The following is a 13,398-nucleotide window of genomic DNA, read 5'->3' on the forward strand; positions in this document are numbered from 1 at the left end:
TGTGGGGACATTCCATAGACGTAATGCATTTTATACCATACAAACTGTATATTTTATTCCCCTTACCTGCCCCATTCCCTAACCCCAACCATCACAAAAACCTTTCTTGTACCTTAGATTTTCAAGAAACATCATCTTGTTTGATTTATAAGCTTGTTTCCTCATGGGGACATCAAAATGTCCCCACAAGGTCACAAAAACACTGGTATTCCTATCTTTGTGGGGACAATTGGTCCCCACAACGTGATAATTACCAGGTACACACACACACACACACACACACACACACACACACACACACACACACACACACACACACACACACACACACACACACACACACACACACACACACACACACACACACACACACACACGTATGTAAATGTAAATGCTTCTTAAATACATACATGAATGTGTGTGTAATTATATATACATAATAATTACACACAGCACTCACTAATATATTATGCAAAAAAACCTTTTCATTTGGATGTGATTAATCGCTATTAATCTTTGCCCAGCACTAATTATAAATATATTATAAATAGATATTATAAATTACTGTAATAAACTCCACACCACAAGGGCGGCGCTACGGCTTCCCCATTTCATCGCCATCGTAGAGAAATCCGCCAAAGGAGAAAAAACGAGTCAAAAGGAAGAAAGGCGACAACGCAGGTTGTTGTTGTCATTGGTTAGCTGCGGCATTTGTTTTTTTATTATCTGAATTCGCTCTCTGGCTACATAGCAGTCGTTCCTCTGGCAAAATGGACCCGAGCACAACCATCCTACGGGTGAAGAGAAAAAGAGGCACTGATCCGGCGGACGCGCTGCTGTTGGCCTGTAAGCGGATCCGTCCGGAGGCCGCCGCGGCTCAGCCCAGCGACGAGAGCGAGCCAGAACCGCAGGAGCCCAAGATAGAGAACTCTGTGTTTAAACTGGTGGCCACTGTGGCATCGCAGGTAACGATGCGCTGTAGTGTAATGAAGCGTGTTTTGTAGTGTTTTCGGTGTGCGTTGATGATGGCTAATGACGTCAGCTAGTGAGTGCAGTCAACGTGGCCGTCAAAATATAAGACAACAGTGTGTGAACATTTTGTTTTGTGTACATTGGCATGGTGAATCGCGATTACATTAATGGTTAACAAGGATTGATTCATGGTCACTCCCCAGTAACTGATAGATACATACATGTAGATTTACCTAATGGATAAAAATCATTAAATATTAAAATCAAGGCCTAAATCGTATCATAGAGCATGTGCATCTTTTGAGAGTTTTAATTTTTCTCATGGGATGTTGTAAATTTATGTACTGTAGCGATGTGTTTATGTGGGCTATAGGATTAAACTGTGTAATGAATCATACCTAATAAATCTCATATTAAATATTATCACTGTACTGTATAAATACATCAAATTGATAAAAGTGTCAGATCCAGAAGTTTGGAATTAAAATCAAAAAAATGTCAGCCGTGGTGTTTGAGATTTAAGATCTTGCACGTATTATTGTTTAAAAAAATAAATAAAGAATAAGTGCATCATTTGGAAAAGTTTGGTAGGTGGTAGTGCTTCACAGTTTATTCATGATACAATAATATCAGCCCTGTTAAGTTGATTGCGTCACAACACATTTTCATTGTAGTCTGTCATATTTCATATGTGTTCCAATTACAGGATGCTCCAGTACAGACACATGTTCGTGAGGCTCTGGCACGCCCACGTCTGGCCCATCATGCATTGCGTCCGTCACAGGGAAGTGCTCAAAGGATCATCAGTGATCTGCGCAGTGTCAAATGGAGCACCAGGCGAGAGGAACGTTACCGGATCCTCTCCAGCCAACGGGCAGGACTGCCGGCAGAACCTGCTCCTGTCAGAGGAGAAGAGAAGGATGACAGCCAAACAGAGAACCATGATGGCTTGCCTTTTGGAGATGTTCAAGTGTTTGATATTTTGCATGAAGATGATGACGTGAAGATGCCTGGCAAGGTAAAGCTATATAAGATGTGATGATCAGAAAGAAGGTTTTATAAATTATACCTTCATACCTTCATTTTTTATCTGATTTATTATGAGTATACTATACAGTCAATGTATGCAGTTTATCTATTTATGCATAGCAAACTATGCATTTACTATTTTTTTGCAATCTGCGTGCATGTATGGAGCACAAATAACCATGGTCATAATACACCACCATATATAAGTTACGTGGCCCCTAATAATTCTGTATGAATTGCAACTATGAATAAACATAATATGAAATGTTTAACACCAATGATATACAACTACTTAAACGACTTTCCATTTTAACTGTTCATGTTTTTTTCCCCAGAATGTTGTGTCTGATCCAGAGACAATCCTGTGTAACTCCATGAAGATGATTCGTGAGAAACTAAGTGTTTCGGGAGACCGGCTCGGTACCGAACATCGAGAGAAAGAGGATGATTATGTGTATGACTTGTACTACCAGGAGACAGTCACACCAGGCTGGATACAAGACATTCTGTCTGTCAGACCCTACACACAAGAGGGGGAGCTGGTGAGTAGAAAGTCTCTAGCACACATGGATAGTGGTCTTTTGTGTAGAATTGTGCAACAAGTGGGTGTTTTTTCATTCCTTTGTAGGTACCTGATGTAGTGGCCTGGGAGGAAGAGGTGTATGAGGATGAAGATGATGAGAATGCTGAAAGCAACTGGAGAAACGATTACCCAGATGAGAGCAGTGAGGGTGACAGTGATGCTGAGGAGCGTTATGGAGGTTATGGATCCCAAATTATTATAGTCTCTTTTTTTTTAACACACATATTGCGGAAAATAAATGGGAAATGCGTCCGGGATCGTTTGATTTTGGTTAATTTACACTGCCAATGATTTTCCAGAATCAGAGCGTGCATTCTCACACATGCCGTAAAGACACGTGATGTATTTAAAGACATTGTACCTGATTTAAAAAAATGTTAACAGTAGCCTACAAGCACTGAAATCATGATCCCACCCTTCATTAAAATTGCCATCCAAAGCCATGCCTACTACAAAACACATGCACAGACCAGACATCCACAGTCCACATCCCATGTCTCATTCACCAGTGAGAAAACTTTGCAGTACAAAGTGAATAACATTACCAAAATATAACATAAACCACTGTTTTAAATCGGAATTAGTTAAAGCATGTTTTCGGTACTGTAGACGTAGTAGTATGTCGGTACACTAATTCGTAAAGAAACACAAACTTCATAAGCAACACCGTTTCAAAGTAGAAAATCTGAATCCATTTAAAGCAACACTATGTAGTTTCCATGTAAAAATGACTTACAGCTCCCCCATGTGGTTGAAAAGCGCAACAGTGCCTGGTATCAGACACTCTTCTGCAGGCAGGGGGAGGGTCGGGGCTGTGTTTCCTACCCTCCACCGCCACTTTCAGAGTGTGTTTGTAGCAGCTAGGAGGCTGCTCAGGTTGCAGCAACGGTACAATTTGTCCAGTTAAAAGTTGGTCTATCACTGAAATAATTTTAGAGACATTATTAAAAGGTAAAAAAACTACATAGTGTTGCTTTAAAACAATCATATCGCATACCTACCTTACCAAAATAAACATTGCAGCGACCCTTTCAGACCCTTTGCCTCCCACAGCTGTTTTCATCTCGTGGTAAAGCAGTAAAGTTACCAATGTAATTTGTTTTTTTGCGCTTTGCTGATCCAGACGGTTTTTGCTCATTGTTGTTTCAAAAATATAATTTTGTTTTTGTTTTTGGAGATTCTGCACATGCATTTAAAATCAAAGTATTATGCTTCTATTAATTAAATTAACATTTAATAAGCATCTGTTGCGGTAATGATAATCAAAATGTCGTGTAAGCATTCTGACAAGACAATATTTCAAATTAACTGTAAAAAAATGATCTTACTTGGTAGCCATCTTGAAGTAAATGGTCCATGTGCTTGGTCACTCAAAATCAAACTTTATTAAAATTCTGTATGTGTGCTTAAACTGTTCTCTAAAAGTGTTGCGGAGGATGAGAACATCAGGCATGGACACATCATTTTCCTAATTTTTCTTCATTATTATTATACATGAATATTCAGTAAATATTTTTTCTGTCATCTAAAGTAGTCTAGCAAAACATCCATTTATTTTTTGTCTAAATATTTTTGTGTTAATTTGATTAAATTACAACATAACGCATGTTCAAACACAGCCGGACACATTGCGGTAATGAGAATTTCAGCAGAAAATGAGATAAAATTGACAAATTATAAATTCTTATGTTGAAATCACACATTGTGCAAGGTAGAACACAGTATTGTGTTAATTCTGATGCTTTTTAATATTACTATATTACACATTTTATAGCTAAAATCATTAGTGCCGTGGTGTTTCAATGGTTTTGTGAGAATCACCCACTTATGAAACCACGCCTGTGCATCTTCGTTTATGGTTAGATTATAAGGAGTGTGTGATGCACTGTTCTATTATGCTGGTAGTAAATAATCCCCGCCTGGATCTCTGTTTCAGTCCAGTTTGCAGACCTTTCTTGTGGTGATTGATAATCTTCATTTAATTTCCCCATGTCAAAGAGCTGAATAATAACTTATTGTTGCGATGACAAGCGTGTCTTCACTACAGTATGTTTGCTATTTGTTCACACAAAATGCTTTCTGTAAATGTAACGGCACTGTTCTTTGGTCCTCTTTACGGGAGCGGTCCCAGAACATTTATGGAACGTGTTTGTGTTAACACAAAAGGCTTTCTGCCAATTTTACGGAAATTTTTTGCAACCATAGTGCTGTGTGAATGAAGTTTGTTTGTTTAAAATACCTTGTCATTTCTGAGGTTTCTAAAATTAATAAACCATATTACTTGCCCATGTTCATTTGCTGATAAAATGCATTTTTGTTAAATTTTCCAGGTTTCTGGAGTGAAGAGCACTCATACAGCAGGCGAAGCTGGGAGCGCTATAAGCAGGACATGACGGAGGAGTTGGAGAATAAAAGTGATGAAGACGAAGAACGAGAGTGTGATTCTGACTGAGAGCCTCTGTATGGTTATGAGCATGAGAGGCCATTTTTACTGACGTGTGGAGTGAAGCTGTATGTTCTTTTGTCACGTGAATGTATGTGGTAGCCCATGTACCTATATTTGTGTGGGTTGCTTTGAATTGCGCGTTCAAGAGGCGAGTGATTTACTATTTGCGATATTTTGCGGTTGTTTGATGTGAAGATAGTATGGAGAGAAAATGGTGTGATATTGAGTTTGTGTAAGTGTGGGGTGCTTTGTGTTGTCAGTTGTGTGTGTAGTGTTTATACGTTCCCCATATCCAAGGGGTGAAATACAAAAATACCTGTAAATATGTAGATGTGTATAAAAAAATAAATGCTTCAATTAAACTGAACTTCTTGAATTTTTTTAAAAACGGCTATTTTGTGCAGAAAATGTTTTTTATTGATATTCTTTACAATAAATAACATACATACATTAAAAGCAATAAACAAAAATAGTTTAAAAGTCCTGTGCAGTGTATTTCGGAATGTAAAGGTAAAATAGTTCAGAAAATATCTGGACTGGCATCCTGAGTTGTGATGGAATATCAACAAATGATGTTTATTGCGAGTTTGACTGCCATTTCAGTAATGTCCAATCCATGGATTGCACCGTTTTTGCAGCCCTTCTCAGGTCACCAGGAAGTGAGCATTACAGACAAACCTTTGCTCACTTCTGCCAGATTTTTTTTAATGCAAAAATGGATAAAAGGAAACAAATGCAGACAGTAGAGGTCCAAAAATACTTAAATACGGTCTACAAATGTTTCCAGCACATCTGATAAACTCTTCATCTATCCTCTTTCCTTTCCCAAAGTGATCAAGTGATTTTTTTTAAAACATACAAAAGCAGCAAAGTATATAAGCCAAAGGTCTGCATAGCAGCAGGTTTAAATGTTCAAGTGTATAAAATCACCTTCCCTTTAAAACCAATTTAAGGCGTGATGTGGCAAAATCGACCTTGGCCTTGCAAAGACAAAAAAACATTTCAAACACTAACAAAATGGTTGTGGGTGTGAAACCATAAAGAGGCTAATAAGATGTCTTTAAAAATGTGGATAAGTAATCAAAACAAATTGACAGTATATCTTAAACACTTAATTTTAAACAAAACCATGAAAAAAAAGGACAAATACCTACTGAGCACTTGTCCATATTCCCAACCATTGCATCCTGCTCAAATCCGCATTCTTCTGACAGCAATACAAATCAATACTGCATCATTTGAGTGCTCTGACGCCAGTCTGAACCAGAAGTCTTTAGCTGGACCTTATTTTCATGCCACGTGGTTCATGATGCAGTATTACTACCACCACAGTGCACCATAGCCTCAACAGAGACCTTTAATTATAACAAAAAAAGAGAAATCCAACGCAGTTAAACAGTGTGGAATATGTGCGTCCCTTATCTCCAGATCTTGGTTTCTTCTCCCCTCAAGTCATTAAAGTGTGTGGTGGGTGTGAGTATCTGATAAATACATTAAATGTGATTCATTCACTCGTGTCCATTTCAGTGAGCACACAAAAGCAGGTGAACTGGGTGAAGCGCGTAATGGCACCTGTGTGAAGAAATAAAGTAATTTAGTTTGTGAATCAGTCAAAAAAAAAAAAGTAAACGCATCAATGCTAAAAGCTGTGGCACTTACGCAGTAGTTTAGTGATGATGGGTGGGCGCTTAGACTCTGGAAGATAGATACCCAAGAAGTAAACGGGCACCCCAGAGAGGGCAATGGCAATCCCGATAAATGAGTTCAGTGTGTCCGAATAAAGAGGCACAGCCACCAGGAACACAACGCACATGCAGAAGATGATAGGATACACCAGACTCAACTGCTCAAATGCAAAGAGAAGAAAAACACTGTATTACATAAAAGAGCAAAACAAAAGTGAGGTCATCTTCAAAATAAGAGGATGTAAAGAAGGACAGTTACTCTATTTAAATCTCAGAAGTTATTTCTAGTGCTTTCTAGGTCTTGAAACACAGTGACAAGCCATGTGCGTTTGCATGTTATTATTAAAAATTTCATTAAAATGTAAAAATTAATATCGTTTATAATCAAGGCCATGGATCAGGCAATGTGCAGTTGTATACCATCTCTACTATTTGCCTCACCTTCAGTGGTCGATGTCTGTCTGGCTCTTTCCAGCGAAGGTAGATCTGCCCGGCGATGGACAGGCCAACAAAAAACCAATAACTAAAGCTGTAATAGTTAATCAACTGGAACACGTCCTCCACAGTCAGGTATAAAAGAGCCATGGCACACTGCAGATAGAAAACACAACCCGAGTTACTTAGTCCACTAGATGGAGACAGGAAACATAAATGTACTAGGGTGTGAAAAAAACAAGGTAATACTGTGATGATTTAGTATAATACAATTAACTACATAACTGTTCACAAGCAGGTGCACAAAAATCTACCTAACATTTGCAAAAATATTTTTTGGGGTGTTTTATCAACCACTTACTTGAGGTTAACCTAGGATGCTTTTTAAACCATCCCATCATGTGCTGGGCTCTTATTAGATGCTTACATACATTTTTTGGTCGTACATGTAAAAAATTTTTTAAATAAAAATACATAGTGTACATATTATATTTTGTAATATATCAGACATTTGCCTACAGATCCAAAGGTTTAAAAACACAAAGAACATTTTAGTCAAGTGGACTAAACCTTTTAAATGGATGGTCAGGAAGTCTCTCTGATAATGAAAGAATGTTGAGATGCATTTGGGAGTTAACTGTTCGGACACTGAAATGTACTTACATTAAAGAGCAGTGCGGGAACTGGTGTGAATCTCTCCATGTGAATCATGGACAACGCATCAGGGAGATGACCCTCTCGAGCTCCCACGAAGAATAACCTACAGCAACAGATATTAACGGGTTAGTTTAATATTTCTCAATCCTGGATCAACCACAAGCACTGAAGAGCAAGGCAAGCCAAATGCATAAATATCCAAAACTCTTCAAACGGATACAAAATAACAAGATCCTATGACAAAAAGTTGTATACCAATACACATAAAATACTATTTGTTATTTAGTTCACTTATGAATAATAGGTCAGAAACATAACGCACACTAAGAAATCTTTTACCTACTCATTCAAAATGACAGATGAATGGAAATGCATTTATTATTAGAGGACATAAACACTGTTATTAGTAGTAGAACACTGCAAAGTATTTTTGTCTTGTTTTCAGTAGAAATATCTAAAAATTCCTAAATTAAGATGCTTTTTCTTGATGAGCAAAATGACATAAAAAATAAGTCTAGTTTTCAGACAAAAATTATACAACTGAAGTGAATTTGTGCTTAAAATATCTGTCGATTGGGTGAGAAAAAAAATCTTGAAATAAGACACTTAATTCAAGCTAAATTTTCTCACCCCATTGGCAGATATTTTTAGCACAAATTCACTTCAATTGTATAATTTTTGTCTAAAAACTAAACTTATTTTCTTAGTTCATTTTGCTCATCAAGAAAATACATCTTGATTGAAGAACTTTTAGATATTTCTACTGAAAACAATATAAAAACACTAAGTATGAAAGTCATTTTTGGCAGTGTAATATTTCAGCATTGGAAATAATTTACTTACAGAAGCAGTAGTGTAATAGAAAAACAATAGACCAATTGGTAATGATATCCACACTACTTGTTCTAAGTTATAGACTTGTTTTTTGAAAGTGGCGTAATCAAAATAATTGCAGTGAAGTTTAATTAGAAAATTTGTTCATTCTGTGAAAAAAACAGTTCCATTTTGTCCTTTATTAAGAAAGAGGGGAAGCAAATGATTCATCCATTGTTATAAAATATATCCGCTGCTTTATTCTATGTAAAATGGGGCATTCCAAATATTGCTCAAAGGAATAACGCAATTTGATTAAAAATATTATTTGAGAGGGGAAAAAGAATGAAGAAATGCAGCAAAGTTTAGGATGCTCAGCAAAAATGATCTCAAATGCTTTAAAAATGGCAACAAAAACCCAGAGCACATGGAAGAAAACAAGCAACTAAGGGTTAATATAGATTGAAGAATAGTCAGGAATGCAAAGAATCAGCATTTCATCACCTCTAGAAAGGTCAAAGATGATCTAAAATGATCTGTAAGTACTGTGACAGTCAGACGACATCTCAATAAAGCTGTTTGCAAGAAGCCCTCATAAAGCACCATTGTTGAAAAAAGGCATGTGCAATATTTTGTGGCCTGATGAGAGTAAAATTGTTCTTTTGGGGTCTAGTAGTTATTGCCAGAACCTCAGGCAACCCCTGGGTACTAAATTCAAGTCACATTACACTGTAAAAACAGTTAAGCATGGTGATGCAAACATCATGGGATTGGGATGTTTTTCATAATACGATATTGGACCTATTTATCAAATACAGGGAAACATGGATCAGTTTAAATACACCAGAATATTTAGTGATTATGTTGCCATTTGCAAGGAAAAAAAATGCCCCATAAAATGGGTGTTTCAACAAGACAACAACCCCATACACACAAGCAAGAGCGCAAAATCTTGGTTCCAGACAAAAAGGATTGAGGTTATGGAGTTGCCAGCTCAATCCCCTGATCTCTACACCATTGAAAACGTGTGGGGTGACATTAAAAATGCAGTTTCTGAAGCAAAACCTAAAAATTTAAAAAGGAAGTATGGATCCTGGGCTGAAATACCCAGAAGTTTCTAGGTGCCAGAAGTTGGTTGACTCGATTAGATTCAGATGTGCAGCAGTTATCAACAACAATGGTTATGCAACTTAATATCAGTAATTCAATAGTTTAAAGTGAGGTTTTAAAGGGACACTCCACTTTTTTTGAAAAATACTCATTTTCCAGCTCTCCTAGAGTAAACATTTGATTCTCACGGTTTTGGAATCCATTCAGCTGATCTCCGGGTCTGGCGCTACCACTTTTGGCATAGTTTAGCATAATCCATTGAATCTGATTAGACCATTAGCATTGCGCTAATAATAACCAGAGTTTTAAAATTTTTCCCATTTAAAACTTAGACTCTTCTGTAGTTTTATCGTGTACTCAGACCGACAGAAAATTTAAAGTTGTGATTTTCTAGGTAGAGATGGCTAGGAACTATACTCTCATCTGGCGTAATAGTCAAGGACTTTGCTGCTGTAACATGGCTGCAGGCGGCGTAGTGATATTACGCACTGCCTGAAAATAGTCCCCTGCCATTGAAAGTAACCAAGGGGACAATTTTCGGGCAGTGCGTAATATCACTATCTGTCTAGAAAAATTGTTTTAATTTTTCTGTCAGTCTTAGTACACAATGTAACTACAGAAGAGTCAAGTTTTAAATAGGAAAAATATTGAAACTCTTTCTTAGCGAGATGCTAATGGTCTAATCAGATTAAAAGGATTATGCTAAGCTATGCTAAAAGTGCTAGCGCCAGACCGGGAGATCAGCTGAATGGATTTCAAAACGGTAAGAATCAAATGTTTAACTCTATGGGGAGCTGGAAAATAAGCATATTTTCAAAAAAAAAAAGTGGAGTGTCCCTTTAGGTGTCTACAGAGAAAAATGTTGACTGCAATTTTTTTTAACACCAAAAGCTTAATAATTGTTTAAAAAAAAACAAGACAGGCAAATAAACGATAAACAAGCAAACTATCTTTTAAACCCATTTCAACTGGATGCAAAAATATGGCTGCACAGATTTTGCTAAATAGGTCGGAGCCCCTGGAGCGCAAACATGCTTTTGGAGACCCAAGTTCGAGTCCCAGCTCGTCCCTTTACCTGTCCCATTCCCCTCTCTCCACCCTGTATTTTCCTGCTATCTCTGTACATTACATGGTATAATGTAACCTATCACAGTATATAAAACCAAAAATAATCAGAAGAATCTAAATTCTTATCTGCACTGCGTATATTTTTCCCAACCCACCCAAGAGTCCTATAATTCCACATATGAAATAGTAACAGACTCCCCCATCAGGAGTCATTACCAGAAAGCCGCTCCAGATGGCTTCAGCAATTGAGTAGCTCCCCATAAAAACCACAAGAGCTGAACGAGGCTTTATTCCTCTTTTAGAAGGTTAACAGCAGCAAGAGCAAAGCAGATGTTCAGGTGGAATAACAAACCATAAAGCTACTAAAAATATAAGCCATTTTCGAAATGGTTTAATATACCATTACCAACAAAAACAATTCAATTAAATTAAGATGAAAAGACTCAAGTTCAGCACACTTAAGTACATGTCATGTTCTCAAGTGTCAAACTGACCTTGATGCAGCAATGATTGAAGCGTTAAGCCCTCCATAGCATGACAAAGCGACCGCAATAGGGATGGTCCAGCTCATCACACCCAGAGTGTGGTCTGCAAACGTCTGTATAAAGATTAGGAAACATTAGCCATTTATACCACAACAGACTGTATAAACAAAATGATTTCATTGCACTTTATGGGGTAGTTTCCCTGACAGGGATTAGCATACACCAGGACAAGCCTTAGTTTAATTAGGAAATACTTACAAAAAAACATTACTTGTGTGCATTTTGAGGCAAAACAATAGCACTGATGTATTTTAAGATGTCACTTCAAGTTGTTTTCAGTTTGGATAGCTCTTACATTTATTTTAGTCTAGGACTAGTCTAATTCCTGTCTGGGAAACTGCCAAATATGATGACACAGAGGTTTATGAACTCACCACAGCAACAGCATCGCTGGCAAGGATGGCACTTATATCAAGCACTGCATAGTAGGCGACGTTTGTGAGAATGTAGATGATCGTAACGATCGGCATGGAGATGGCAATGGAAAGAGGAAGATTTCTGGGACACACATGACTGGACATTAGCCATCTAATATTTAGCTTAAAAATCGTCATAACAGGTACAACCAAGGTCTGTGTTCACCTCAAAAAGCTAAAAAGTACCTTTCAGGGTTCTTAATCTCTTCAGTGACAAAGTTAAGAGTGTCCCAGCCCGAGTATGAGAAAAGTGCAGAGTACAAGGCTAAAGCAATCGCTCCTGGGTCTCGAGAAGAGCCTTGAAAAGAGTCCTCAAAATTCATTGTGTAACCTGTGTGAGAAACATAACAAAATTACTGTTTTGAAGCACGTTCACATCAACACTATGCAACAATACTGCAACAATTTAAATTTTACATACATTTTGCATACATTTTCACAGTAAAGTTCAAAATCATAAAACATGGATGATTATGTAGATTATTTTTTTTTACCTTGGCACAGTTTGATAATCCCAGTGATGATAATGACGATGAGGGCCAGCACTTTAGCGTAAGTGAACACATCTTGCACCCTGGTACCCCACTTGACATAAGCAGAATTAATAAAGGTCAGGAGGCCTGAAATGTCAGAAATAGGAAGCATGTTAAACTTATATAATGTAAAATATTGTATGAATGTACAATGAATAACAGAACTGGAACAGCGGATGGTGGTTTTTACAAAAACACAACAATGGCTACTCACAAGATAGGGCAGTAATTTAAGAGCACTTATTGAAAGTTGATGGATAAGCAAATGTTTAACGTATTCTTGGCAACAGTAGTGTTTCTGTTATTTAGTGTGGCATGTCTAATAGTTGAGATAATAAGGCTGTTGAAGGTATCCAAGTGAAACAGGTAGGCTAGCGGAGGCAAAACAGAACCAGAAAAACAGGCTCTGAACTCAAAAACAAGTTAATAATTTACCGCCTTCTGACACTTGAAAAGTTAGACTTGAATGCCTCTCTGCAGTTTATCAAGGTGAGAAAGAAGAAAAAGAGCGGATGAAATACAATGGGTGAAGTTAAACTATTTTCAGATTTCTGCTGAATGTTTAAAAACATACACAGATTGAACTACGATAAGGACATTCAATGTATGAAGCATTTTTTTTCTCAAATTTCTAAAAATTTGGGTAAAAACATTTGAGCAAACTCACATTTTTTGGGATGCAAAGCAGCTAAACGTCACCTACGTCAAAAACGAAATCACAATATATTAAAGGAAAACACCACAGTTTTTCAATATTTTACTATGTTTTTACCTCAACTTAGACAAATTTATACATACCTATCTTTTTTCTGTCCATACACTTAATCTTTGTACAGCGCATCGTGAATGTGTTAGCATTTAGCCTAGCCCCAATCATTCCTTGGGATCTAAACAGGCATGAATTTAAAAGCCACCAAACACTTCCATGTTTTTCTTATTTAAAGACTCTTACATGAGTAGTTACATGAGTAAGTATGGTGGCACAAAATAAAACGTGACAATTTTTTAAGCAGATATAAAAGTGGGAACTACATTGTATGGCGGAAGAGCATTTAGTTTGCATCACTTTAACCTCAGGGGCAATAATATTGAAGTTTGATGCGAGA

The 13,398-nt window shown here is 37.2% G+C and overlaps 2 protein-coding genes across 2 annotated transcripts in view; one reads left to right on the forward strand and one right to left on the reverse strand.

Annotated features, from left to right (window-relative positions):
- Positions 1-629: 629 nt before the first annotated feature.
- slc7a6os (solute carrier family 7 member 6 opposite strand) lies at positions 630-5,392 on the forward strand. Its single transcript, XM_065267907.2, has 5 exons — positions 630-965; positions 1,679-1,990; positions 2,337-2,543; positions 2,630-2,762; positions 4,915-5,392. The coding sequence occupies exons 1-5, from the start codon at positions 771-773 to the stop codon at positions 5,034-5,036; spliced, it is 969 nt and encodes a 322-aa protein (XP_065123979.1). The 5' UTR covers positions 630-770; the 3' UTR covers positions 5,037-5,392.
- A 39-nt stretch (positions 5,393-5,431) lies between these two features.
- The window catches only part of slc7a6 (solute carrier family 7 member 6), a 12,052-nt gene continuing 4,085 nt past the window's right edge, over positions 5,432-13,398 (reverse strand). Inside the window, exons 3-10 of the mRNA XM_065267906.2 lie at positions 12,254-12,379; positions 11,946-12,090; positions 11,718-11,841; positions 11,293-11,396; positions 7,814-7,910; positions 7,157-7,306; positions 6,690-6,873; positions 5,432-6,602 (exon numbers count right to left, since the gene is read on the reverse strand). Of these exons, the coding sequence (XP_065123978.1) occupies positions 6,535-6,602; positions 6,690-6,873; positions 7,157-7,306; positions 7,814-7,910; positions 11,293-11,396; positions 11,718-11,841; positions 11,946-12,090; positions 12,254-12,379 (998 nt within the window). The 3' untranslated portion in view covers positions 5,432-6,534. The remainder of the gene's footprint in view (positions 6,603-6,689; positions 6,874-7,156; positions 7,307-7,813; positions 7,911-11,292; positions 11,397-11,717; positions 11,842-11,945; positions 12,091-12,253; positions 12,380-13,398) is intronic.

Source organism: Paramisgurnus dabryanus, chromosome 2 (genome assembly GCF_030506205.2).
Source record: "Paramisgurnus dabryanus chromosome 2, PD_genome_1.1, whole genome shotgun sequence".
In the NCBI taxonomy this organism is placed as follows: Eukaryota; Metazoa; Chordata; class Actinopteri; order Cypriniformes; family Cobitidae; genus Paramisgurnus; species Paramisgurnus dabryanus.